The 25,205-nt window shown below is 40.4% G+C and overlaps 1 protein-coding gene across 1 annotated transcript in view; it reads left to right on the forward strand.

The window, feature by feature from the left end:
- Positions 1 to 25,205, forward strand: part of LIG1 (DNA ligase 1) — a 136,243-nt gene that overhangs the window by 67,079 nt on the left and 43,959 nt on the right. Inside the window, exon 14 of the mRNA XM_089678536.1 lies at positions 24,433 to 24,509. Coding sequence (XP_089534662.1) covers positions 24,433 to 24,509 — 77 coding nt within the window. The remainder of the gene's footprint in view (positions 1 to 24,432; positions 24,510 to 25,205) is intronic.

A 25,205-nucleotide genomic window follows, 5' to 3' on the forward strand; every position in this document is an offset into this window, starting at 1 on the left:
GGAGCACTGTCAAAGGTGAGGTTCCTGCCCTTTCTATTCTGTTTCAGAGACCGTTGACCTCTCACTCTTTGATTAAAACCTTTGTACAGCGTGTCCCCATGTAGCTCCCCCTGTCTGTTCCCTTGTAATTCCATGGAATCTAAACCGGATTCTCTCTTTGCGCTTCAGAAATTGGCTTTTGAACCTGTTAGTGACATCCTCTCTGCTCTCATGAACAAGGCAGTGTTTCTTGTAGCTCCCGTCTCTGTGAGGTCAGTGTCTGAGTTGGTGGATTTACCCTGCAAGGAGTTGTTTTTTGTTCTGCATAGGCACAAGGTTGTGTCGAGGCCCAGAACTTCTTTCCTAAGAGAGTTTCTGCCTTTCATTTCAACAGAGACATTGTAGTCTAGTGAATAAATGACCAAAAGACAAATTTGCCTCCATCCCTTAGCCACTATTTCTTTCTGAAAGACCAATACCCTGTTTGTAATCCTGGTTGGCCCACATGAGTGGTGTACTGGACTCGCTTTCCACCATCTCTAGGTAGCCAGGTCAGACCAGTATCCAAGCTTAGTGTCTCAAGTATTCTTCCTGTGGAGGGTGAGTGGTTCTTGGGACTTTCGGGAATAAACTATCTTTTATATTTGTAAGGCTGCCCCACGATCTTCTGTTCACATGTTCTCTACCAGGTGGACATTGTGGCCTCCTCTGATGCCAGCATTGAGTGTAAGGTCCTTTAGACAGCTTTTTGAGCTGCAGACTGTCCGGTTCTGTGTTGTTTTTCTTAGGCCTATTCGTGTATGTTTGCTGTTTTGGCCCTTCCACTCAGTTTGAACCTCCTGAAGGTTAAAGTGGTAGTAAATGATTTTGACTATCTTTTTACCTACAGGTAAGCCTATAATAAGGCTTACCTGTAGGTACTGTAAATATCTCCTACATGTGCACGGTTTAGGACATATTTGCTTGTGACGTGCTCGGAAGGTCTGGAGGAATGGCATGCATGTGTAGGAGTGACATCGTCCCAATTCATCCATTCAAAGAACCAGAGCCCGCAAACCCAGAAGGAAGACCAGGCGAAGACGGCAGCCTTGTCAGTGATGACATTGCGCTGCTGCAGGGCTTCGTTTCAAGGTAAGTTTCACATAATCTGCTAGTATGCGATACTTATTAGCACATTATAACTTCGCCTTGCAGGAGAAAAATATTTTTTTTTCCCCCAGGCTTACTACCATTTTAAAGACTTCCTGTGTCCCTCACTAGACAAAAAAGAAAATCGTTCTTTTTTGAGTAGAAATCTAAAAATATAGGTTTAACATATTGACCAAAAGCACATTTTTGACAATCAAGAAAACATATTCCTAACAAATGCTTATCAAAGCAAAGTCCAATGCCACTTTAAGCATAAGACAGCCTATAACCAGGTTACAAACAAGCCATGTTAATCCTGTACTTCATATGAAGGAATTAGAAATTATATAGAAACAAAAAAATAAAAAGGAATAGAATGAATTGTCATCCGGTTAGGTATACAACAGTCTGAATATTATAAACACAACTGTAGTATCCTTCAGAGAAACTAGCCTTTTATGCATTCCTATGACATTCAGCCTGCACTTAATTGGGCATAAGTATTTGAATATTTAAATAGAAACCATGGTCTCCATAATTTATGATATTTTCTTGTACAATCTGTAGCAATTGCTACTGTTTTTTCCATCTCACTGATATAACCTACTGAACGCAGCCAATCCAAAACTAGGAATATATGTAGATCTCCAATATCTGGGTATGACGGATTTTGAATGAGCAGCTGCACTCAGCAGAAGTCACACTAATGATATCTTATATTTACTCAAGGAATAGTTAGAAATATGTACAGTGGGGCAAAAAAGTATTTAGTCAGCCACAAATTGTGCAAGTTCTCCCACTTAAAAAGATGAGAGAGGCCTGTAGTTGGCATCATAGGTAGACCTCAACTATGAGAGACAAAATGAGAAAAAAAATCCAGACAATCACATTGGCTGATTTGGAAAAAATTTATTTGCAAATTATGGTGGAAAATAAGTATTTGGTTAATATCAAAAGTTCATCTCAATACTTTGTTATATATTCTTTGTTGGCAATGACAGAGGTCAAACGTTTCCTGTAAGTCTTCACAAGGTTGGCACACACTGTTGAAGGTATGTTGGCCCATTCCTCCATGCAGATCTCCTCTAGAGCAGTGATGTTTTGGGGCTGTCGCTGGGCAACACAGACTTTTAACTCCCTCCAAAGGTTTTTTATGAGGTTGAGATCTGGAGACTGGCTAGGCCACTCCAGGACCTTGAAATGCTTCTTACGAAGCCACTCCTTCGTTGCCCGGGCGGTATGTTTGGGATCATTGTCATGTTGGAAGACCCAGCCACGTTTCATCTTCAATGCCCTTGCTGAGGGAAGGAGGTTTGCACTCAAAATCTCACGATACATGGCCCCATTCATTCTGTCCTGTACATGGATCAGTCGTCCTGGTCCCTTTGCGGAGAAACAGCCCCAAAGCATGATGTTGCCACCCCCATGCTTCACAGTATGTATGGTGTTCTTTTGATGCAATTCAGCATTCTCTCTCCTCCAAACACGACGAGTTGGGTTTCTACCAAACAGTATTATTTTGGTTTCATCTGACCATATCACATTCTCCCAATCCTCTTCTGGATCATCCAAATGCTCTCTAGCAAACTTCAGATGGGCCCGGACATGTACTGGCTTAAGCAGGGGGACACGTCTGGCACTGCAGGATCTGAGTCCCTGGTGGCGTCGTGTGTTACTGATGGTAGCCTTTGTTACGTTGGTCCCAGCTCTCTGCAGGTCATTCACTAGGTCCCCCCATGTGGTCCTGGGATTTTTGCTCACGGGTCTTGTGATCATTTTGACCCCACGGGGTGAGATCTTGCGTGGAACCCCAGATCGAGGGAGATTATCAGTGGTCTTGTATGTCTTCCATTTTCTAATTATTGCTCCCACAGTTGATTTGTTCACCCCAAGCTGCTTGCCTATTGCAGATTCAGTCTTCACAGCCTGGTGCAGGTCTACAATTTTGTTTCTGGTGTCCTTCGACAGCTCTGTGGTCTTTACCATAGTGGAGTTTGGAGTGAGACTGTTTGAGGTTGTGGACAGGTGTCTTTTATACTGATAACAAGTTCAAACAGGTGCCATTGATACAGGTAATGAGTCCAAGACAGAGGAGCCTCTTAAAGAAGAAGGTACAGGTCTGTGAGAGCCAGAAATCTTGCTTGTTTGTAGGTGACCAAATACTTATTTTCCACCATAATTTGCAAATAAATTCTTTCCAAATCAGCCAATGTGATTGTCTGGATTTGTTTTCTCATTTTGTCTCTCATAGTTGAGGTCTACCTATGATGCCAATTACAGGCCTCTCTCATCTTTGTAAGTGGGAGAACTTGCACAATTGGTGGCTGACTAAATACTTTTTTGCCCCACTGTAATAAACAGCATTCGGGGGAGAGTTTCCGTTTTGGTCTCCTTGATATGGTATACCAAGTCAAAAACTGCTTTCCAGAAGTTCCCCAAAAGGGGGCATTCCCACCAAATATGCAACATAGTACCCTTGTTTTGGCTGCAACACCAACATAGGTCAAAGACAGTTGGGTACCATGTATGCAATCTAGTCAAAAGCTTGTATGATGTCTACATTAGTTCCAATAGAGCATTTATGGGCTAAGATGCATGCATTAAGGCATTGCTCATTAGTGAAAGTCATCTTAAAGGCCGATTCCCACACCTTACGATGACTAGTGGTTGCATCTGATGTAGAGGATTGTAGTCAATTATACATCAGGGAGGTTGTCTTCTCTGTTTGTGCCCTTAAGGCACATGGTTTCAAAATAAGTCAGTGCTCTAAAGAAATGTCTATGCCTAATAGAGGAATGGATATAACTATGGAGTTGTAAGTATTGCCAATGGGAGAAATGCTGTGCAGGCTTCTCTTCCTGCAGTTGTTCATATGATTTGTCTGCCTTGTGTATTACAGTGAGAGACAACTAGAGGGACGAGGTCCTCCCTTTGTGGTAGTGTTTCATCCGTTAGCTCTAAAGAAAATTTGGGGTTGCGTGTTAGTGGAGTTCCGGGCCCAAGGGAAGAAGAGAGATTTAGTTTCTTTGTATTTCATACCGTGTCCATGAAACTAATCAGTGTTGTCCCTATCAAGGGATGTGTTTTAAGATTTGGTGGGCAAACTTCCCAGAGCACCCATGGCAAAAACTGTAGAGGTGTGACAGAATGAAGGCCCTCTAGATTGACCCAGTCCTTATTGCTCGCATTACAGTTCCATTCAAATATTCTTGCCAGATGGGTTGCATAATAGTAGTGTAAAAATGTAGGTAGACTAATACCTCCGGCAGTCTTTGGGTTAGTTAAAGTTTACAAACTTATATGGAATCTGTTGCCCGACCATATAAAAGAGTGCACTGTGGAGTTCAACTGATTGGACAACTGTTTGTGTAAAGCAATAGGAAAGGGTATGACGAAAATAGGATTTTTGTATTCATCATGAAATCTTTTTCTTGGAGTCCCTTGAGGGACACGGATCCCATCTCTGTGTTGATAATCATGCTCTTGGTACTAACTCCTTGCTACTAACACAGGAGTGCTAGTAGTGTGTGTGTGTGTGTGTGTGTGTGTGTGTGTGTGTGCGTGTGTGTGTGTGTGTGCGTGTGTGTGTGTGTGTGCGTGTGTGTGTGCGTGTGTGTGTGTGTGTGGGGGGGGGGTTATTTGGCATGGCCTACACTTTTTGGCAAGCCAATCTCCAATCATTCTGTAGGCGGTATAACTCGAAGGTTAAAGACTTCTTGTGGTGTATTTTTCCACTTTCTGTAGGAGGACAAGCTGTCCTGCAAAAATGGCTGTTACAGGGTTGGGAAAAACCATGCAGTATTACACTGGCAGTAGATGCCAAAAACAGTAACGCTTGATTCATACGGCTTAAACCTTCTCTCCAAAAGAAAAACAAAAACATTTACTGTAACAGCTTTAAGTTGTTAGCTGCAGTTGAGGTTTAAGTTGTTTTTTTTTTACTTAACCCTTTCGTTGCCAGAGCTGTTTTTGTATTTCTTGCATATGTTTATAAAATCATTTTAGGCATGAAGATTAGTTAACACCCTCAAACATATTTTCTGAAAGAAGAGGCCTGGAGAATAAAATAGCGGTAGCTCCAGTTTTTTATGTCATATGATATTAGCACAGTTTATGAAACAAAGATTTTCAGTAAAAAAATACACTAGTGTTAATTTTAGGGCACACAAACACAATATAGTACATACAGTATTTGGTAAAATATAAAAGATGAGGTTGCGCTGAGTAAATATCCAGCACGTGAAAAACTTAAAATTGTATGCGGCTGTGATACAGTGACAAACTTTGGTACTTTAGACTTATTAGTCTCACTCCGCCATGCACAGCAATATGTAACATGTATCGTATATTCATATGTGCATATATTTACACTTTTTTTCCCGCTTTTTAAACTTTATTTTTTTTTTCTTATAGGTCCAATTTGTCCCCTTTTTTTTTTAGTGTCAGGTTCTCTTTAGTAAAACCCCTCCGACATCACCGATGTATGGCATTGTGTAATTTCACTGCAGAACACATTATTGTCACCCTATTACACAAAGTGGAAATATAAGAGATATACTGGCAGCATTAACAGGTAATAAACCTGTATAATGAGGCTCAGAAAACTAAAAAATTCTGTTTTTAATGTTACTGACAGACTCTATTTTAGAGTGTGCCCTTAGTTACACCTAAATTATAAGGTGCAGAGTATTTAAAGAATCATTAGGTAATTTTTATATTTTGCTATTTTATTTTTATTGTGAGAAGGATTGTTACCTTTTATTTGTTTTTGGAATCTTTAGTTAATTCTTTGCATTATATTGCAAGTGTGTATAATAGCATTTAAATTCGTCTAGTATATCAAATAACTTTCTGTACTGTGTGTTTGAGCTGCTGTTTGTGTATATTTCTACTTTATTATTGTGGTTGTTCTGCCTTTGCACAAATACCTCTGAGGCCTACTGTAGTCTTGTTTTATGAGATGCTGGCAGAAAGCTGCACCTGGTAGGCAAGGTCAAGAGCCAAAATAACATACAAGATTGATGACAGCGTAGTGTGAAGATAATGTTTTCCTGATTGCACAAGACTTCCATGGAGAACATAGAACTGTATATATCATGCCTACAACAGTCATATATACGCATGCGGCCATCTGTCAGCGGTAGTTCATTAAAATACAGCTAGCAGAAATGTTTTTTTTTTGTTTTGGATAGAGTAGCAAAGAAATGAGAACCACAGTATTAAATGACGTCCATTTTATAGAGAATTTCCCTCATTTCCTGTGAAAATAGTCAACTGGAAAGAAAATAAAGGGCAGGGTGGCATGAGGAATGGGAACATCACAATCAATCAGCAGTTAATTTCCCAGCATCCTTACCAGCAACCTGCAAAAAAAAAAATGAATTGACATTATCTAACAGTTAGCAGAGCCCACATCAAGGCTTCTTGTCTATTGCGGTCCTAACTCTATATATTTAAGAGCCTCCAAGTATATAGCAGTGGAAAAATTAACCACCTGAGCTCTGACTGGTTTAGCCCCCTTCATGACCAGAGCATTTTTTTGCTATTCAGCACTGTGCTACTTTGCCTGGCAATTGCGTAGTCATGCAACACTGTACACAAATGAAAATTTTATTATTTTTTACTCAAATAGAGCTGTCTTTTGGTGGCATTTGATCACTACTGGGTTTTTACTTTTTGCAATACCAAAAATTAAAAAAAATACAGATAATTAAAAATTAAACAAAAACCTTTTCTACTTTTTGCTATAAAACATTTTTTAAAAAAAGGATCTAATTTCTTTATAAATTTAGGCCAAAAATGTATTCTGCTACATGTTTTTGGTAAAACAAAAATCTCAATAAGTGTATATTAAGTGGCTTATGCGAAAGTTATAGCATCTATAAAGTATGGTGTATATATACAGGAATTTCCTAAAATGCCCTGATATAGCTCACGCCTTCCATGCTACCTTTTCCACATATTCAAGAGGGGTCTCCATTCTGACTACCAGGGCCTTATCGGTGCAGATTGAGGAGGAATTCTTGGAGCGTTGTTATGTCCTCCTGGTATTGAAATATCAGGATGCTTACTATACCTTAATGGATGTCTATATACCTCCTCTGTTTTATCTACTGACATTGGAAACCTGCTGCACAGGAATATGCTTTAGCTCTTATGGATAAAACACAGAAAAAACTCCTTTAATCAGCACAACATGCTTTTGAACAAGGGGGTAAAAATGGGAAATTGCTGGCTTTCCTGGCTACACTGATTCATGAAACATTTATCATCCCTAGAATAGTGGATAGTGTGGGTGATATGTAGAAAACTACTGAATCTATTAAGGCCGCTTTCCTTCAGTTTTACACTGATCTTTATACCTCCCAGGTTCAATTTACACCTGATGAGCTGTTGGGTTATCTGCAGTCTGTAACCCTTTCTTCCCTTACTCCTGAGGACAGAAACTACCTGGACACCCCGATTTCTGCTGATGAGCTGGAGCATACTTTTAGCCGGCTTGCTAAACATAAAACGCCTGGTTTAGATGGCCTGCCTATCGAATGGTATTTAGCCCACTAAGAATTCATCCTTCCTCGTTTGCTTTCTCTTTATTAGTACATTTTAGAGGAGCAAACTCTCCCTTAGTCTATAAGAGAAGCTCTTACTGTTTTAATCCCCAGACCTAATAAAGATCCCCAATATTGTGAATCCTACCAACCTATATCCTTAATTAATACAGATCCTACCCAAAACATTTGCCACCAGATTGAACTCTGTAGTTTCCCATCTGATTAAATCTGATCAAACTGGCTTTATTCCGGGCAGGTCTACCTATATTAATTTATGGAGGCTATTCATTAACTTGCAGGTTCCCAATATCTCAAATTCTCCTAGTGGTGTTTGTGGCCCTGGACACCCATAAAGCTTTTGACTCCATTGAATGGCCATATCTCTTTCAGCTGCTACAGAAATTTGAGTTTGGTCACACCTTCATTTTTTGGATAAAAATGTTAAACACGCTCCCCTAAGCACGTATAAGGGTCAATGGCTATATATCTGCTCCCTTTTCATTCAGAGAGGCGCTAGACATTGTCGCCCCTTTTGTTTGTGCTCGCGATTGAATCCCTGGCAGAATTTCTTCGAGTTTCCCCTCTGATTAAAGGGATTCAAAATGCCTCTCTGGAGGAAAGAGTATCATATGCAGATGATATGTTACTGTATATTTCAGACCCACTGCATAGTGTTACTGCTGCTCTGACTCTTATCCAGCAGTTTGGGCACTACTTTGGGTTTCAGGTCAAATAGTTGAAATCTTGTTTATTTCCTATTGATGAAGATTCACCTCTCCAGTTACCCCAGTCTTTCACGTTACAAATTACCTACAAATTCAGATATTTGGGTATTGACATCCAGCTTCCATTGGCAAAGTATTTTGATAACAATGTCCTCTCCTGCGTCTCTTCCTTTCGCAATCAAATTAGTCATTGGTTAAAGCTACCTCTCACCTTGTTGGGGCATGTTAACTTATTCAAAATTGTGTTCCTGCCAAAATTTCTGTATATTCTTGCTAGTTCGCCGGTATATGTTTCCAAACACTACTTCCAGGAAATTGACTCACTGCCTTCCTTTGGCATCCTAATGTACCCAGACTTTCCTTGGAGACTCTGCAGCTTCCTGTCTCCGGGGGGGGGTCTGGCATTGCCTAATTTGTGTGTCTAATATTATGCTGCCCAATTAGTTTATATCCATTGGTGGCTTTTCCAACAGAGCAACGCAGCCACTGTGGCCGAAGCGGCAGTGGTCTCCTCATTTGAAACTTTGGGTAATCTTATTTACAGATGAACATTTGCACTACCACAGGGGCAGTAACTCTAAAGGCCTCTCTGCGAATTTGCTATCACTGCTTAAATATTTTAGATGAAGCCAAGCACCTCTGTTCCCCCAACCAGCCATTATGATTTAATCCCCATTTGCCACACTTCTACGAATTACAAGATAGTCTGCTTTGGGCTATTGCAGAGAGAGCTACATATCCCCTTGGTGTTGCACTTCAGGTACTTACAATTACGCCGTGACAGAGGCACAGCTGGGACTCCGGGAGGTACGTTTAAGTAATTCTAAACTGGAACACACAACTTATTTCTACTTCTTACTCCTTACTATTGGACAGACCTTCCGCTCAGCTAACTAAAGTACAAGAAAGGTGGCTGGATGATATCCCGGACTTCTCTCCAGATGACTGGAAGGAGGTGGTATGGCTCATATCCCAATACTGTAATCTCTGCTAGGGACAAGCTCATACAATTGAGCTACTTACAAAGAATGTATTATACGTCTAAGCGTTTGTTTCTTACGCACAAACGTGACACCCCCACATGCCATAAATGTGAGTTAGAACAAGGGGACTTTACGTTTTGGTGTGGGATTACTGCATTTGTTTCCGTTCATTTTGATCTCACAATGTCTGTAGTCTTAAGTGTTGTCTTCTCTGGGTATTTGACATTGAACTGACTGCTAAAGCTAAAAGATTTTTACAAATATTGCTTTATTACACCAGGAAAACCGTTGCATTATACTGGTTACGTTCTGACCCCCTGTACATTGGATTGTGGAAACATTTAATTAATCAGAACCTCCCACTTTATCAGCTAACTTATGAGGTGAGAGGGTGTCCAGGGAAGTTTTCTAGACTCTGGGGACCCTGGCTGGACACACAAGACACCGGTGACTCTCTTCTACATTTGGTCTCTGACCCCCATACCTTAGTTACCCTCTGTTTCAAGTCAAACCCTCCGCACTGTTCTTGCTACTACCCCTGTTTGGGCTGGAAGTCAGAGTGTTGTTATGATTTTTGGGACAACTACTAACATTGTGCTGCCCTTCTTTTTCCTTTCGTAACTTTTTATGGTGTTGGGCGCCTTAGTATGTACAGTATGTGTACAGTATTCTTATGTCTGATTGCTTACTCTGGGTTTTTTTTTTTTTTCGTTTCTCTTTTTCTTTGTTACTTGTTTAATGTAAATTTTTTTTTTTTCTTCTTGTTTGATTTTTCTGATTGTTCTTACACATGGATTTACCTATTTGTTGCTGTGGTATGTATTGAATTTACAGGCTTTGATACACCAGAGCTGCGACAATTCCCTTTGTATACACTATTTGCTGTATAGTATTTTGCCATTGTATTGGCTTGACAAGTATAATTTGTATGTGCAATTTTTCAATAAACTAAGTTTAAATAAAAAAAAATATATATATATATACTGGAATTTACACAGCTATGACTTTATACTAGTAATGGTGGTGATCAGCGATAACACTAATACAGTGATCATTGCTAAACTGTACACTCTCACTATACTAATGACACTGTCTGGGAAGAGATTAACATCTAGGGGCAATCAAAGTGATAACTGTGTGCCTAGCAATGTGTAATAAGTGCTGCTTTTACTTTTCTATATGCTTTGCAGGGAGAATAAACAGCCAGTTTGCTGTTCCCAGTACACAGAGTTCTGTGTTTTGTAATGGGGTATGATTGGACACAGCTAATCAGCTGACTTCAGCCAAAATCATTGGCTGAAATTAGCTGCCAAACTTGTGCTGTGTCCAGTCACGTACACCCCAAACCTGGAAGAAAGGTTGTGACGTGCCAGTACGTCGCCCGACATGGAGCTGCTGTTCGCGCACTACTGTGGGCAGGTTTGCCTGGAGGGAGTTCACTCCTCCTTAAAGGCAGAGGGACCCATTGGATACCCAGCAAAAGCACAATAATAGCTGAAGGCATCCATTGTGTCACCACACCATATTAGCGAACAAGGTATACAAAAAATGGCAACTAACCCAATTTATAACCATCCTTTGCAGTAAAGTGCACATGGGAAACTTATTGACCAAACAGAAGTTTTAACCTTCCTGTAAAGAAAAAAAAAAAAAAAAAAAAATAATTGATGCATGTGTATATACATTTTTAGATTCAGAATACTTTATTAATCCCAGAGGGCAATCGTTAGGACTTAGTGGTCTCAAATAATCTTATTCAGCTTAGCTGTGTTCATAACTTTATGGCTGATCAGTGAATATAAATTCTCCCACATCTACTGAATAAACATAATAAATGTGATGCTGGAGCTGTGTCTCTCTATAAAAATATTTATTGTCCAAAACATTAAAAACAAAACTGTACAACATTAAAAATTTGGTCCACCCTGTATCCTACACCTCAAAGGGTCTATATATGGTCCATAACCATCTCTGTCTTCAGACACATAAATTAACCTCTTTGGAGGAGTTACGTAATAACACACTGGGGTTGATTTACTAAAACTAAAGAGTGCAAAATCTGGTGCAGCTGTGCATGGTAACCAATCAGCTTCTAAGTTCAGCTTGTTCAGCTAGGCTACTTTCACATGGAGGAGCTTTTGCGTTAAAAAAAAAAGCACCTGAAAAGCTCAAGAGAAATGCTTCCGTATTTATGTGAATGTATATCTATGTATGTTTTCCACTGAGGCATTGCACTTGCAGTGCGGTGTAAAAACTCCTGCTTGTAGCATCTTTGGGGCATGTTTGGTGAGTTAAAAAAAATGCCTCTTCCTATTGAAATAAATGGAAAACACCTGAAAAGTACCTCAAAAATGCCTCTGAGAAGGGTTTTTGGTGCAGTTTTTTAAAATGCTCAAAAAGCGCGGTGAAACCGCCTATGCGTTTTTGCAGCGGATCAGTGTGAAAGTAGCTTTAAGCTTTGACAATAAAATGAAACTGATTTCTATTCACAGCTGTGCCAGATCTTGCACTCTTCAGTTTTAGTAAATTAACCCCAATCTGCCTAAAACAGAGGAAACACGTTGATGATCCTAATAGGGCAAAAAATGTATGGCTGCCAATTTCTATTCTGCCTTGGCTGCCAAATTCTATTCTGCCTTGGCTGCCAAATTCTATTCTGCCTTGGCACCCAGCAGATTGACAGCGAATGAAGGAACATCTTGACAACGGAGAAGCAAAAGAAAGAAAACTTCCTACTCAGAAGTTTAAATTGCTTTTTGCTGGTTTTGGCCTTTAATCTGCCATATGTTTTTTTTTTCTTTTCTTTGTTTTGGATTGTGAGTTAAAACTCCCGTGAACACGAGGAGAATATTAGAACATAGAAATTCCGTCTCTCTAATTTCACTTGTGGGAATTTAATTTTGGAACCCAACTTTATAAGGCCTCAGTGTCTTCTACGAAACCATCATGCTGTTCCTTACAGTGTTATACATCTAATGTAACTCTGTATTAGGAAATTGTAATTCAATTTATATCTATACATAATTGTCAAACCTGATATCTAGCTTTAGAATGGGTTCACACCAGTGCGCTGCTGCTTGGGTGCAGTTTTAGGTGCGCACCTGTTGGACCGTGCATTTTCTGAACTATTTTATTCAATTATACTAACAACGGGTTATAATTCCCCTCACTGACAACAATGGGACACAATTCTTCCTGCTGACACCAACGTTGGGGCACAAATCCTCATAATGACACCAAAGATGGTATTTTTTCCCCTTTGACATAAGGCCCTCTTCATTCCCAATGGCCACAGTCTGGTGCCCCTAAAGTCTGAAGGACAGTTAACTGGCCCTTTGTTTAGTAAATTTGGGGACCCCCTGGTGTAGGAAATAGTTTGGGGCAGTTTGGTCCAAATGAACTATATAACCACTTGACCTTGTGGAAGATTTACCCTCCTTCATAATCAGGCCATTTTTTGCAATACAGCGCTGCATTATTTAAACTGACAATCGCGCGGTCATGCAACTCAACAACGAAATTTGTCATTTTTTTTCCCCACAAATAGAGCTTTCTTTTAGTGGTATTTGATCACCTCTGGGTTTTTTTATTGTTTGCGTTATAAATGAAAAAACACTGTCATTTAAAAAAAAATATATATATATTTTATAATTTCTGCAATAAAACCTATCCAATAATTTTTTTTTTTTTAAATCAAGTTTCTTCATAAATTTAGACCAAAATGTATTCTGCTACATATTTTTGGTAAATGTTCCCAATAAGCGTATATATTGATTGGTTTGTGCAAAAGTAAAGCGTCTACAAATGGCAGTATATATACAGCAATTTTTTTAACTAGTACTGATGGCGATCAGTGACTTATAGCAGGACTGCGATATTGCGTGGACAGTCTGACACTAATTGACGCTTTGTGGGAACCAGTTACAATAATACAGTGATCAGTGCTAAAAATATGCACTGTCACTGTATTAATGACACTGGGAAGGGGTTAAACATCTAGGGTCATCAACGGGTTAATTGTATGCATAGCCAGCGTGTTAACTGTGCTATTTTTACTAGGCAATCTGCTAGATTTTATTCCTTGAATAAAATCTAGCAGATCGTCATCTACATAACACAGCTCTGCTGTCACGTACCTGATGGGAGACTGAAATGACAAGGTCGGCCTCACTTGTGTCACTAGCCCTGACCCCACTGGAGTTGCAACAGAGGGAGTCTAGGACCAGGGGGACAAGAGCGCCAGTAGTTGTTGTTTTGCAGCTTTTGCAGATGATGACCCTGGAAGACTGATGATCTTCTGATTCAGGCACAGTAGTAACAAGCAGAGCAGGTCTTGTAGATTTCCAGGCGTGCACCAGAGCAAGGCAGGTAGTGAGGGTAAGAGACAGGAGCAGTGTCATAGGAATAGCCAGGGTCTTCAACAGTCGGGCAGCACGGTACAGAATCAGAAGAAAAGCCAAGGTCAGGAGCAGAGCCGAAGTCAGGAACCAGTATCAATCAGGAGAGCAATCAGAGTCAGGTGAGGAACAAGCCGGGTCAGCAACATAGGAATCACACAGGAGCAAGCAGGACACGGGGGAGCTGAAGACCAGTCAGCATCTAACATGGGCAGAGACACTTTAAATAGGCCGTCTGGCGCCAATCTTTGCCGTGCGTGTGTGCGATTGCGCATTTCTGCGCGCATGCGCACAACCGACAACTCTTCTCCGGGAGTTCCTATGTGCATGCGCATTTCTAATTGCGATTCGTCTTGCCGGAAATCCCTTACATCTGCCTTGTTTACGTAGGCAGAGCTGTATTATTTCATTCTCCTCGGCGATCAACAGGTGCCTGGGATCATCCATTTGCCGGCACCTGTTGATCGTCTTCTGCTGTGTCCAATCACAGCAGAAGCGGCACTCTGGCAGCAGGTGCGCTCCCCCTAGTAGTGGAAATGCAAAATCATGTTTATATAAGTGACATTAAAACTGGAAATCGGCTATAAAGATGTTTATCTTTATACTAATCACCTTTTTATGAGCAGTTGCACCAAAATCTCTGGATAATGAATTTTCCCCAGTAATCTTAGAGTCTGTTAAAGTGACACTAAACAATATCCTTATTCTCCAAGAATAATCCATACCCATGCTCTACTTAGAGCAGAAGTAAACCACAAACTTTTAACCCAAAAAAAAAAAAAACCTTGTCATATTGTGCTAGTATGCACTGCATGCTAGTACATTTTGTGAAACTTGCCTTAAATGTTTACTGTCACTTTTTTGCTAGCTCAGACCAGTGTGATGATAGCTTTCAAGCACCAGGCCTATATTGAGCATAAATTAAACTGTAGTTGTGTGTCTAGGGTAGAAAGTACAAAGGCAATAACCAAAGATTTTATTTCTGAAACTTTTTGACAGACACTTTGCTGTAAATATGGAGGCAGACCAATATGGGGGATAGCAAGAGGATTAATAATGAACCCTGCAGATATGTCCTGATTGTTGGAGTTTAACATAGGACTGAGACAGCCTGTCAGCACCATCTAGCTCAGTCTGAGATGGTGAGCAGGTGACTGGACAAGCACGTCATGTTTCTTTTTGGCATTGAACTAGCTGTCATTGAGTTGGGAACATGAAGGAAGTGCTCACTTTCTTCAGCATACTGTATAGTTGTCCTAGTGATTACTACTAGGCAAGGGAGAATAGAGAACTAACATTTCTGTGATAAGATTCATATGTGCACATTAATAATGAATATACACACATTTTACTTTGTTTTGACTAAAGGATTTCTTTGCAAATTGAAACTTTACTTACCTTAGTGAATGAGATGAAGCTATGATTTCAATCATCAAATAATGTGCAAGCAAACATCCTTTTTTTTTTGTTTTAATACACTTTTCCTTCCATATGATTATTTATTCATTAATCATACAGTACAGGGCACAGGCAAAATATTCATAGACTCTGGGTCAAAAGGATCAAGGGCTCTCTACTGCTACTTCGGAACTGGTCTCCATTCAGGCTAATATATACTTTCCCCCTCTGTGTAATTTCTACCTTGTCTGCTCAACAAGATAGTGAGAGAAGTAGCCAGTGACTGCTATTTCACCAACCTGGTCTAGAAAAACCTGGTACACATAAATTAATTTACTCTTTTAGGAGAAGGACCCCTGACCTCTTTCCAGAAGGCCAGACCTACTCTCTCACGGCCCCCCTTTTCTATCCTTCTCAGTCTCTGTCTTTAACTTCATGGTTGATGGAGCTCGAGTCTTAAGAAATAGAAGGGGCTCTGAGTTGGTTATTCCTACCTTGTTTAAAAGTAAGAAAAGCCACTTCCAGAAAGAGCAACTACCGTGCCTGCTGTGGACATAGGCACTTAAATCCCAGAGATGTACCTTTCATTCTGGCCTTTGTACAGTCAGGTCTTAACCAGAAGTTGGCCTTAAGCACTCTAAAAGGTCTGGTTTCAGCCTTGTCCATCTCTTTTTCATAAACCTCTTGCATTGCTGTCTCTTTTTAAAACCTTTAGTCAAGGTGTATCTTACATCAATCCCGCCTGCCAGCTCCCTGTGCTTCCTTGGGATCCTTCGACTTGCTTTTCTCTGCCTTGCAGAAACCACCCTTACAAACCTTCAGCAATATCTACTTAAATGACCTCTCCTGCAAAATGGGCTTTTTGGTAGCTATCACATCTGTCAGACATGTTAGCAGCTTTCTCCGGTAGTCTTACACCCAAGACCATTCTGTCTTCCTAAGGTGGTATCAGTAATCGGCCTCAATGATGTCCTTCCATCCTTGTGCCCTACTCCAAAGCACTCAAAGAACATTTTCCTTCCTTGCTTGGACAAAGTTAGAACCATAAGAGCCTACCTCAAAGCAACAGCTTTGATTAGACATATCTGTCCTCATTACCTCGCAAAGGACACACTGCTTCAAAGTCCACCATCACTCCATTGATAAGAATTCTGATCGCTAGAGCTTACACAAAATCTCCTGCTGCGCTTTTGCATGCCTGTTCCACCAGATCGATGGGAGAGTCCCCGTGCAATATGGCACCAGGTCTCCATAGCCGAACTTTGTAAGGCTGCTACCTGGTCCTTGGGGCATTTTCAAAGTCTTTTCCAGATTCAACTTTCAGCCACAAGCTTCTTGCATCTGCTCTCTGAAGTTGGGTTTTTTTACCCTTTTTGTGAAGCCTGTTGGCACAGTTCTGTTTGCCTAAATATTGCTCACCCTTCTCATCCATTTCTTGGGGACATCCCAGGGTCTTTGAATACTTTACAAAAGAAAAAATGTGAGGCGCTGCTACTTATAGGTGAAAGATCATCCCTCCACAGAGTAATCACTACGCCTAGAGAGCATATGTCTCACTCTGTAGCTGCTGGCAGGAGACAGGCTTTCCTACTCAGGATGTGCCTTCTTTTTAAATAAAACCAACTATAGGACTTTGCACACCTTTTGTTTTAATGCATGAGAAATATGTTTAGCCAATTTACATATGTTACAAAATGCTCATATGTTGATTAGAGGAATTAAAACTGACAATGGGTTTATGACTATACACTATCAAGTTTACTCCTTGGACCTTATATCTTGAGAGGCCCTGAGAGACCACAATCACATATTCTCCCGGAAAACTTGTTGCAATATACAGATAAGGCACTGGATCAAGTTTCTTATCCCCTGACCCCTCACTGCAGCTCCTTCACCCATTTTGAACGTATGTGCTCTGATGACTAGACTCCCACCTCCGCAACATCTCCAAAATACGTCCGTTCCTAACCCCAGAAACTACTAAGCAACTCATTCACTCCCTTATTATATCACAACTTGACTGCTGTAACTCCCTCCTCACCGGCCTACCTCATCACAGCCTATCCCTGCTTCAGTCTATCCTGAATTCTGCGGCCAGACTCATCCACCTTACTAACCGCTCCATATCCGCCACCCCCTCTGCCAATCCCTCCACTGGCTTCCGATTGTCCAACGCATAAAATTCAAATTACTGTCATTGACGACAAAGCTGTCCATAACACTGCCCCAAACTACATCACCGACCTGATATCCATTTACCACCCAAAATGTACTATCCGCTCCTCACAAGACCTCCTACTCTCTAGTTCCCTGGTCTCCTCCTCCCATGTCCGTCTCCAGGACTTCTCCAGGGCTTCCCCCATCCTCTGGAACTCCCTACCCCAATCCATCAGACTGTCACCTACCCTCCTCACCTTTAGGCGCACCCTGAAAACCCATCTCTTCAGGGAAGCCTACCCCACCCTCATCTAATTGCCGATCTCCTCCGCTCTTCCCACCACTCCATCCCCCCACAGCTATTTCCTCCTATACCACTTTCCCCTCCTTCCTAGATTGTAAGCTCTAATGAGCAGGGCCCTCAAACCCCTCGTGTATTGTATTGTTACTGTACTGTCTCGTGTATTGTCTCCCATTATAATGTACAGCGCTGAGCAAACTGTTGGTGCTATATAAATGTATAATAATAATAAAATAATAATGACCCTAGTTTCACCCAATTAATATCCTTTAAGCCCAGCTCACAGCCCTCTCCTCCCCCACGGCCTATCCCTCATGTTAATAAATGTCTCTTGGTCTTCCCTGCCATTAAAACCTATGAAGACTAGTCAAAAATGTATTCCGATATTTTCCAGGTGTCTGCATACAAAGGTATACTCACCGGCCACTTTATTAGGTACACCTGTTCAATTGCTTGGTAACATAAATTGCCAATCAGCCAATCACAAGGCAGCAACTCAATGAATTTAGGCATCTTGACATGATGAAGATGACTTGCTGAAGTTCAAACCGAGCATCAGAATGGGGAAGAAAGGGGATTTAAATGACTTTGAATGGGGCTTGGTTGTTGGTGCCAGACGGGCTGGTTTGAGCATTTCAAAATCTCCAGTGAGCTGTAGTTGTGTGGACGAAAATGCCTTGTTGATATCGGAGGTCAATAGGCAGACTGGTTGCTGCGGCATTCAGATGATCGGGTCAGAATTTGGCATAAACAACATGAAAGCTTGGATCCGTCCTGCCTTGTATCAATGGTTCAGGCTGGTGGTGATGCAATGGTGTGGGGGAGATTTCCTTGGCACTAGCAAGGTGTACCTAATAAAGTGGCCAGTGAAGCACATCTGGTGGACATGCCCCTTTCTCACCACAATTTGGTCTAAGGATTTACGGTGCATTCATACTCTTTACTATATGAGTTTACAGCACGATCCAAGGATGGCTTTCCTGTTCGATTAGACAGACATCATATCTAAATGCCAACATTTCTATAGCTGGAAAACAAAGCATAGCCTCAGTGTGGAAATCACAACACCTAATCTTCCATGAGGTAAAAATCTGTTTATACGGTTTTATGATCTGCAAAATAATAATCTGTTTACATGGTTTTATGATCGGTGAGATAAAAATCTGTTTACACGGTTTTATGATCGGTGACATAAAAATCTGTTTACATGGTTTTATGATCGGTGAGATAAAAATTTGTTTACATGGTTTTATGATCGGTGAGATAAAAATCTGTTTACATGGTTTTATGATCGGTGAGATAAAAATCTGTTTACATGGTTTTATGATCGGTGAGATAAAAATCTGTTTACATGGTTTTATGATCTGCAAAATAAAAATCTGTTTACATGGTTTTATGATCGATGAGATAAAAATCCGTTTACATGGTTTTATGATCCGTGAGATAAAAATCTGTTTACATGGGTTTCTGATCGTGAGATAAAAATCCGTTTACATGATTTTATGATCGGTGAGATAAAAATCCGTTTACATGGTTTTATGATCGGTGAGATAAAATCTGTTTACATGGGTTTATGATCGTGAGATAAAAATCTGTTTACATGGTTTTATGATCGGCGAGATAAAAATCTGTTTACATGGTTTTATGATCGTGAGATAAAAATCTGTTTACGTGGTTTTATGATTGGTGAGATAAAAATCTGTTTACGTGGTTTTATGATTGGTGAGATAAAAATCTGTTTATACGGTTTTATGATTGTGAGATAAAAATCTGTTTACGTGGTTTTATGATTGGTGAGATAAAAATCTGTTTACATGGTTTTATGATCGGCGAGAAAAAAATCTGTTTACGTGGTTTTATGATTGATGAGATAAAAATCTGTTTATATGGTTTTATGATCGGTGAGATAAAAATCTGTTTACATGGTTTTATGATCGGCGAGCTAAAAATCTGTTTACGTGGTTTTATGATCGTGAGATAAAAATCTGTTTATATGGTTTTATGATCGTGAGATAAAAATCTGTTTACGTGGTTTTATGATCGGTGAGATAATCTGTTTACATGGTTTCATATTCATCGAGAAGTATTTTTATCATCTATGCATGACATATTTCTCAAGATGTGTTCCCTCTGGGTGACCTACGAACTTACTTCCATAAACCAACCGGGAACTGGGTTTGATATTTGGCTCACCATTACCCTGTCCCCTCCCTCTACCCTGTGTCCTTTTTTTCTTTTATCTTCTCTTTCTCCTCTTTTCTGTTTCTTCTTCAGCTCCCCCTGCCCCCTATCTCTATGATCTCTTTAGCCTCTTGATCAACGTAACCCCCAACCTATGGCTCACTTACACCACCTTATCCCAGAGCGAAATCCCACCTCTGTCTCCATTTGGTTAATAGTTAGTCTGTTAAGTTGTTGGTCACCATCCCAGGCCCTATAACCATCAGGTCATTTCTAAGGTTCTCGTCTCTGACCTCTGATTCGAGGTTCAGTTATTATGCTTCCTCACTTGGACACACTCATTTTTTCAATGTGATTAATGTGTATTTGGGGCTTTATACACCTTGGCCTTGCTTTTCTTTTTTTTTTTTTAAGTCTCTACCTGGGATACTGTTTTGCTCCTTTCTATGTACACCATGTTTTAAAAAAACTAACAGGAAAAAAACCCCATTGTGAGTAATCAGATTATACTTGAAATCTTATGGATTATAAAATTCAGTATTTTTGTTTCCTCGTTCTGTCTTGTTAGCAAGGTGTCCTCTACAACTTGGTAAACGCAAGAGATGTTTATTAAACTCTTACTGTACAGGGTGTGTACCTTGTAATGCAGATATGTAAACATCAGCTTGGGTTTACATGTATTTATCGTAAGTGAGGCAGTAAAGATATTTTGTTGTACAAACTCCAGTAAGGTTCAGTTGCACTTTAACTGGCAGTGTACGCAGTATCATATAGCTGCCATAAATATTGTTCTGCTTTTGAATATATTGGTACGTACCAAACATAAATTACTACGCAGTAGGTTAAGGCTTGGCTGCAGGAGGTTTCAAATAGCACAAATGTAAATGGAATAGTTGACGCACAGTTGCTCGTGTGGGGAGAATAGGATTTCATGTTAGTGTAATGAGCAGATACACAACATTTCATTTGCATGGTATCTGTACTTGCCAGTAAGGCTTTCCAGGAGAAATATTCCATGACATTTTAGATGGGAAATGTGTTGTGTAAGAATCTAAAGACACTATCAACTATTTTTTTTTTTTGCTTACTAGATGCTACTACACTACTCTAATACTTGGGTGCTTTGGTCAATGCTTTCACTGTTGTAAAAGTACAGAAGTGTGTGCCCCTTAAAGATGAAGCCGAAAGATCTAGTGGGAAGTAGCACTGGATCTGAAGGTAGTCTGGATTTTCTGTGTAGAGAACCTCAGTTGTTTGGGTACCAAAAACTTTATTAGGCATCTCTTAGACCATGTTTACTCTCTACTCAATGAAGAACTTTGGGTGAAACTTTAGGTCTAGAAAGAAGTGGAGAATCAATATGGTGAATTGGCAAGTCAGCCAAGTTCAAGCAATCATATTTATCAAAAATGTTAGAGATCAGGTGCGACACTTTTTGATTTCTCGGTCCTTCCCCACCTGGAATTTTCTTCGGGAGTCCCGGGATATTCCCCCAGCGGAATTTTTTCAATATCTTCAATTGCGGCACTGGCTGCTCTCGCTGCGGGGCACTTCTGCTTTCCCATACCAGAAATCTGCCTTTAAACAGCTTTGCCAGCAGCGTCCGGGCGCCCCGGGCCTTATATCCCTTCATTATGCAGCTCTGAACAGACACTCGTCGCATACTTCTCTTTCATATGTTGTTCAGTGGGAGCACGACTTGGGAGTGGCTGTGGATCCGGAGGACTGGAATAGGGCCTGGTCACTCATAGCTAAATGCTCATTCAGTACAACCACGCAGGAGGCTGCCTATAAGGTATTTTTTCGTTGGTATTGGGTTCCGGCTCGTCTGGCCCAGGCTAACCCTGCCTGTAGTGATCGATGGTTTCGGGGTTGTGGCCTTCGTGGCGATGTATTGCATATCTGGTGGTCATGCCCGAGGTTGGTTCGTTTTTGGTCTCGTGTGTTTGGCCTCCTTTTTACTTTGTATCATCTCTCCATACGCCGGGATGCTCGGTATGCTTTGCTTCATTGCCCCATACCGGGCCTCTTGGCTCATCAGCAGCAGTTGGCTTCCTATTTGTTTTTATCGGCCACTAGAACAATTGCTCAGGCCTGGAGGAGTCCGTTTGTCCTTTTTCAGGGGGTGCGGGACCATATGACCACTATGATGATCAACGAACAGATGTCGAGTATATGCAACAACTCCCAACGTACATTTTTGAAAATATGGGAGCCATGGTTGCAATACGCCTTTCCCACGCTCCCCCCGGCTAGTCTGGGGATGTAACGGCGTTTGGTATTGGCGCTCTTGGACCCCTGCTCTTTGGTGTTTTGGGTTTTTTTTTCTTCTCTTTTTTTTTCTGTTTGTTTTTGGTGTGACAGTGGACAGCTGTCTTTAGTTGTGATAGAGTTACGTTAATGTTATTGTAACTTATGTGCCATTGCTAGCCCCTGTGTGGGCGTACCTTTTGCCTTGTTGGAGTTTGAGCACTGTTTTCTCTATTATGCCCCTTTTTTTTTTTATCGGTGCAATTGATAGCCCCTGCGTGGGCGTGTTTTGTTGCCTTTGTTTTATACTGTTTAAAATTAATAAAAATCATTGAAATATAAAAATGTTAGAGATCACTCATTTATACAATGTGGTTATCAAACAAAAGAATCTCCACTGCTCTTTAGCAATATGTATTCAGGTTAATTAAGCCACAGAAAAATAAGTTAGTACTATTACATATTGGAGACACCTGTGTAATGAAAATTGGTACTAATACGAATACTAATGTTCCCATGACACAGAGGCAATGGATGATAATGTATAGCATTTGTTCTCCCAAATAACTTTTTTTTATTGCTGATTACACTGTTCAACAAATTTTTATTTTTTGCCAGTTTTGGAAACAAAAGGATCCATTTCTTAATGAATTTCACATTCTGAGTTCAAATATAACAATGAAATTTGTCAATTGGCTCTAGTTTTTCTGTAAACGGAAAGTTTTCTACTATAGGCGTAATGACTACATAATGCACAATAATTATATAGATAGATGTCTTTCCACAAATATAAAGCAAGTGATATTGACTACATAACAAAGCCTAAATGGCATAATATATTGCATAGGATTACCAAGAAAAATTATAGCCATAAGCTAAGTTGAATCATTTTAATACTTAGGATTCTCACTAGTTTTGTCTTCAGTTTGTGTCGGTTTTGCTTCTCTTGGCTTTTCTCTTGTATTCGAGGAAAGGGCTATCTCTTACAACTGCACGTGACTACACGCTTCAGGTTCTTCCTCACTTGACTCAACCACGAAGGATTCTGGTGCTTTAGGAATTGGTAGCCCCTCTCCATGAGGAACTGGACGTATTGCCGATGGAATATTTGGATAGTGCACAGATAACTTTTTCTTCTTATTTAGCCCTTTTACAATTGGAGGCACCATACAAAAGTAACAATTACTAACATGATCTGTTGGCTCTCTCCAAATCATTGGCACAGCGAAAGGCATAGATGCCTTTTTTCCATTCAACCATTGCTCCAGTGCCGTCCCACAAGAATTGCAGCATATATGTGGTGCCCAGCTCTTGTCCTGGTCTCCTATCTTGCAGCCAAAATACAAGTTGTAGGCTTTCTTAATCATTCCTGTTATCCTCCTTTTTTGTGAGATAAAAGTTATTTCACCGCAGATATAGCAGAAATTATCTGCTTTATTCACACAAGTTCGAGGCATTACTGAGTAGCCTATATAAGCATAAAACGAAATGTAAAGACGCTGTCGAACTACAATCAGCTACAGATACTGCAGCTTTTATGCAGTGAAGTGATGCAATTAAAGGCTAATATTGCATCATCTCAGTATACATGCAATTTTCTATTGGTCACCAGTATCAATTGCGCAATATGCAGCTGAAGTTGCATCATAATTTTGAATGGCTTACGTCATTAGATGGGTGAATATATCATGGAAACTAGAGCCAATCAACATTTTTTAGGGTCATTTTCGTTTTCAGCACCCCAAAATTATGTAAGATTAGCTAATTTTATGCCCAAAACTTTTTACCTGTTGAACAGTGTTATTTGACTTGGTGCAATATGAGAGCTTGTCTTGGCCAGCACCTCTGACTCCCCCCCGTTTCCTTGTGGTCCTCCTTCAGAGATCACTTAAGATAGCATCACTCGAGCTCGCTTGCTCTCAGACTTGTCAGCAGTCAGCAACTCTCCCTCTTTTCTCCATTCTTGGTCTGGCCCAGCGTCCCACACGATCCTCTCCTCACACCTTTAGCTAGGTTTTCTTGTGAAATCCTGCAATTCAGCCTATGGATTCCACAAAGTTTTTCAACAGAGTCTATGCAACTGGGCTGCAGGTCACTGCCATGTTGTGTCCATTTAACATCCTGCAAACAGTATTTCTGTAGAGTGTTACACCACTTCTGTCTACATTTTAGCTGCATGTGTCTGTTTTCTCTTTTCATGTATATAGACAAAAATAGACATTTCCATTATTTTGCATTAATATCTCCAGGTTGTATATGAAAAAATATATAAAACGTTGTTTGTTGCATAACTAAGGTAACACTAGTGGGATACTATATTTATGCTACCTATAATGTATATAATGTGTGAACCTAGACTGATGCATATCTCCTTGTTTTCAGTCTATGAATAAGAAGATTGATATTATTAAAGGCTTGTTTGTGGCATGCAGGTGTTCTGAAGCACGGTACATTGCTAGGTAAGTCATTTTCCCCAGCAGATCAGCATGTGTGCGATTGCTTTTATTGCCCATTGATTTGTTCAAGGTTGCGTAATTTGTTAGCATGGACTCAAGCCTCAGATAAGATTGTGTCTGATGGGGGGTTGCATGACCATCTTCAAGCTAGTTAATGGCAGCAGTGTTTAACCCCTGACGCCAACGTCACACAAATATGCGGCCTCACGGAACTGGGCTTTTTTCCGTAGGGCCGCATATTTGCTAACCTGTCTTTGTGCTGGGAATGCGCCGCTTGGCGCGCTCCCAGCACAAATAACGCGGTGTCAATGAGAGCCCCGGGTCTCGTTCTAACGACCAGGACTCCTGATTCTGGGTCACATGACCGCTGTGATAGCCTCTGAATGGCTATCACAGTGATCAGTCACTGTACAGCCCGGCCCCCTTGCTTTTTTCTCTCTCTATGAATGGAGAAGAGAGATACATTGTATCTCTCTAACTCCTGACATAGAGAGAAAAAAAAAAGTTTGTTTAAAAAAAAGATAAATATTAAAAAATAAAGAAAAATACCTAGATCAAAGTTTGATCTAGTTCAGTGGCAGGGTTAGTGTTTGGGTCAAGGTCAAAGTTCAGGATTTAAAAATTGGTGTCAGTGTGTTTTAGGTAAAAAAAAAAAGACAAAAAAATGCGCACTATTGTTTCTGGGCTGTACTACGGGTA

This window comes from Staurois parvus, unplaced genomic scaffold, assembly GCF_062004578.1.
Source record: "Staurois parvus isolate SC_StPar_1 unplaced genomic scaffold, SC_StPar_1.0 ptg000207l, whole genome shotgun sequence".
Taxonomy (NCBI): Eukaryota; Metazoa; Chordata; class Amphibia; order Anura; family Ranidae; genus Staurois; species Staurois parvus.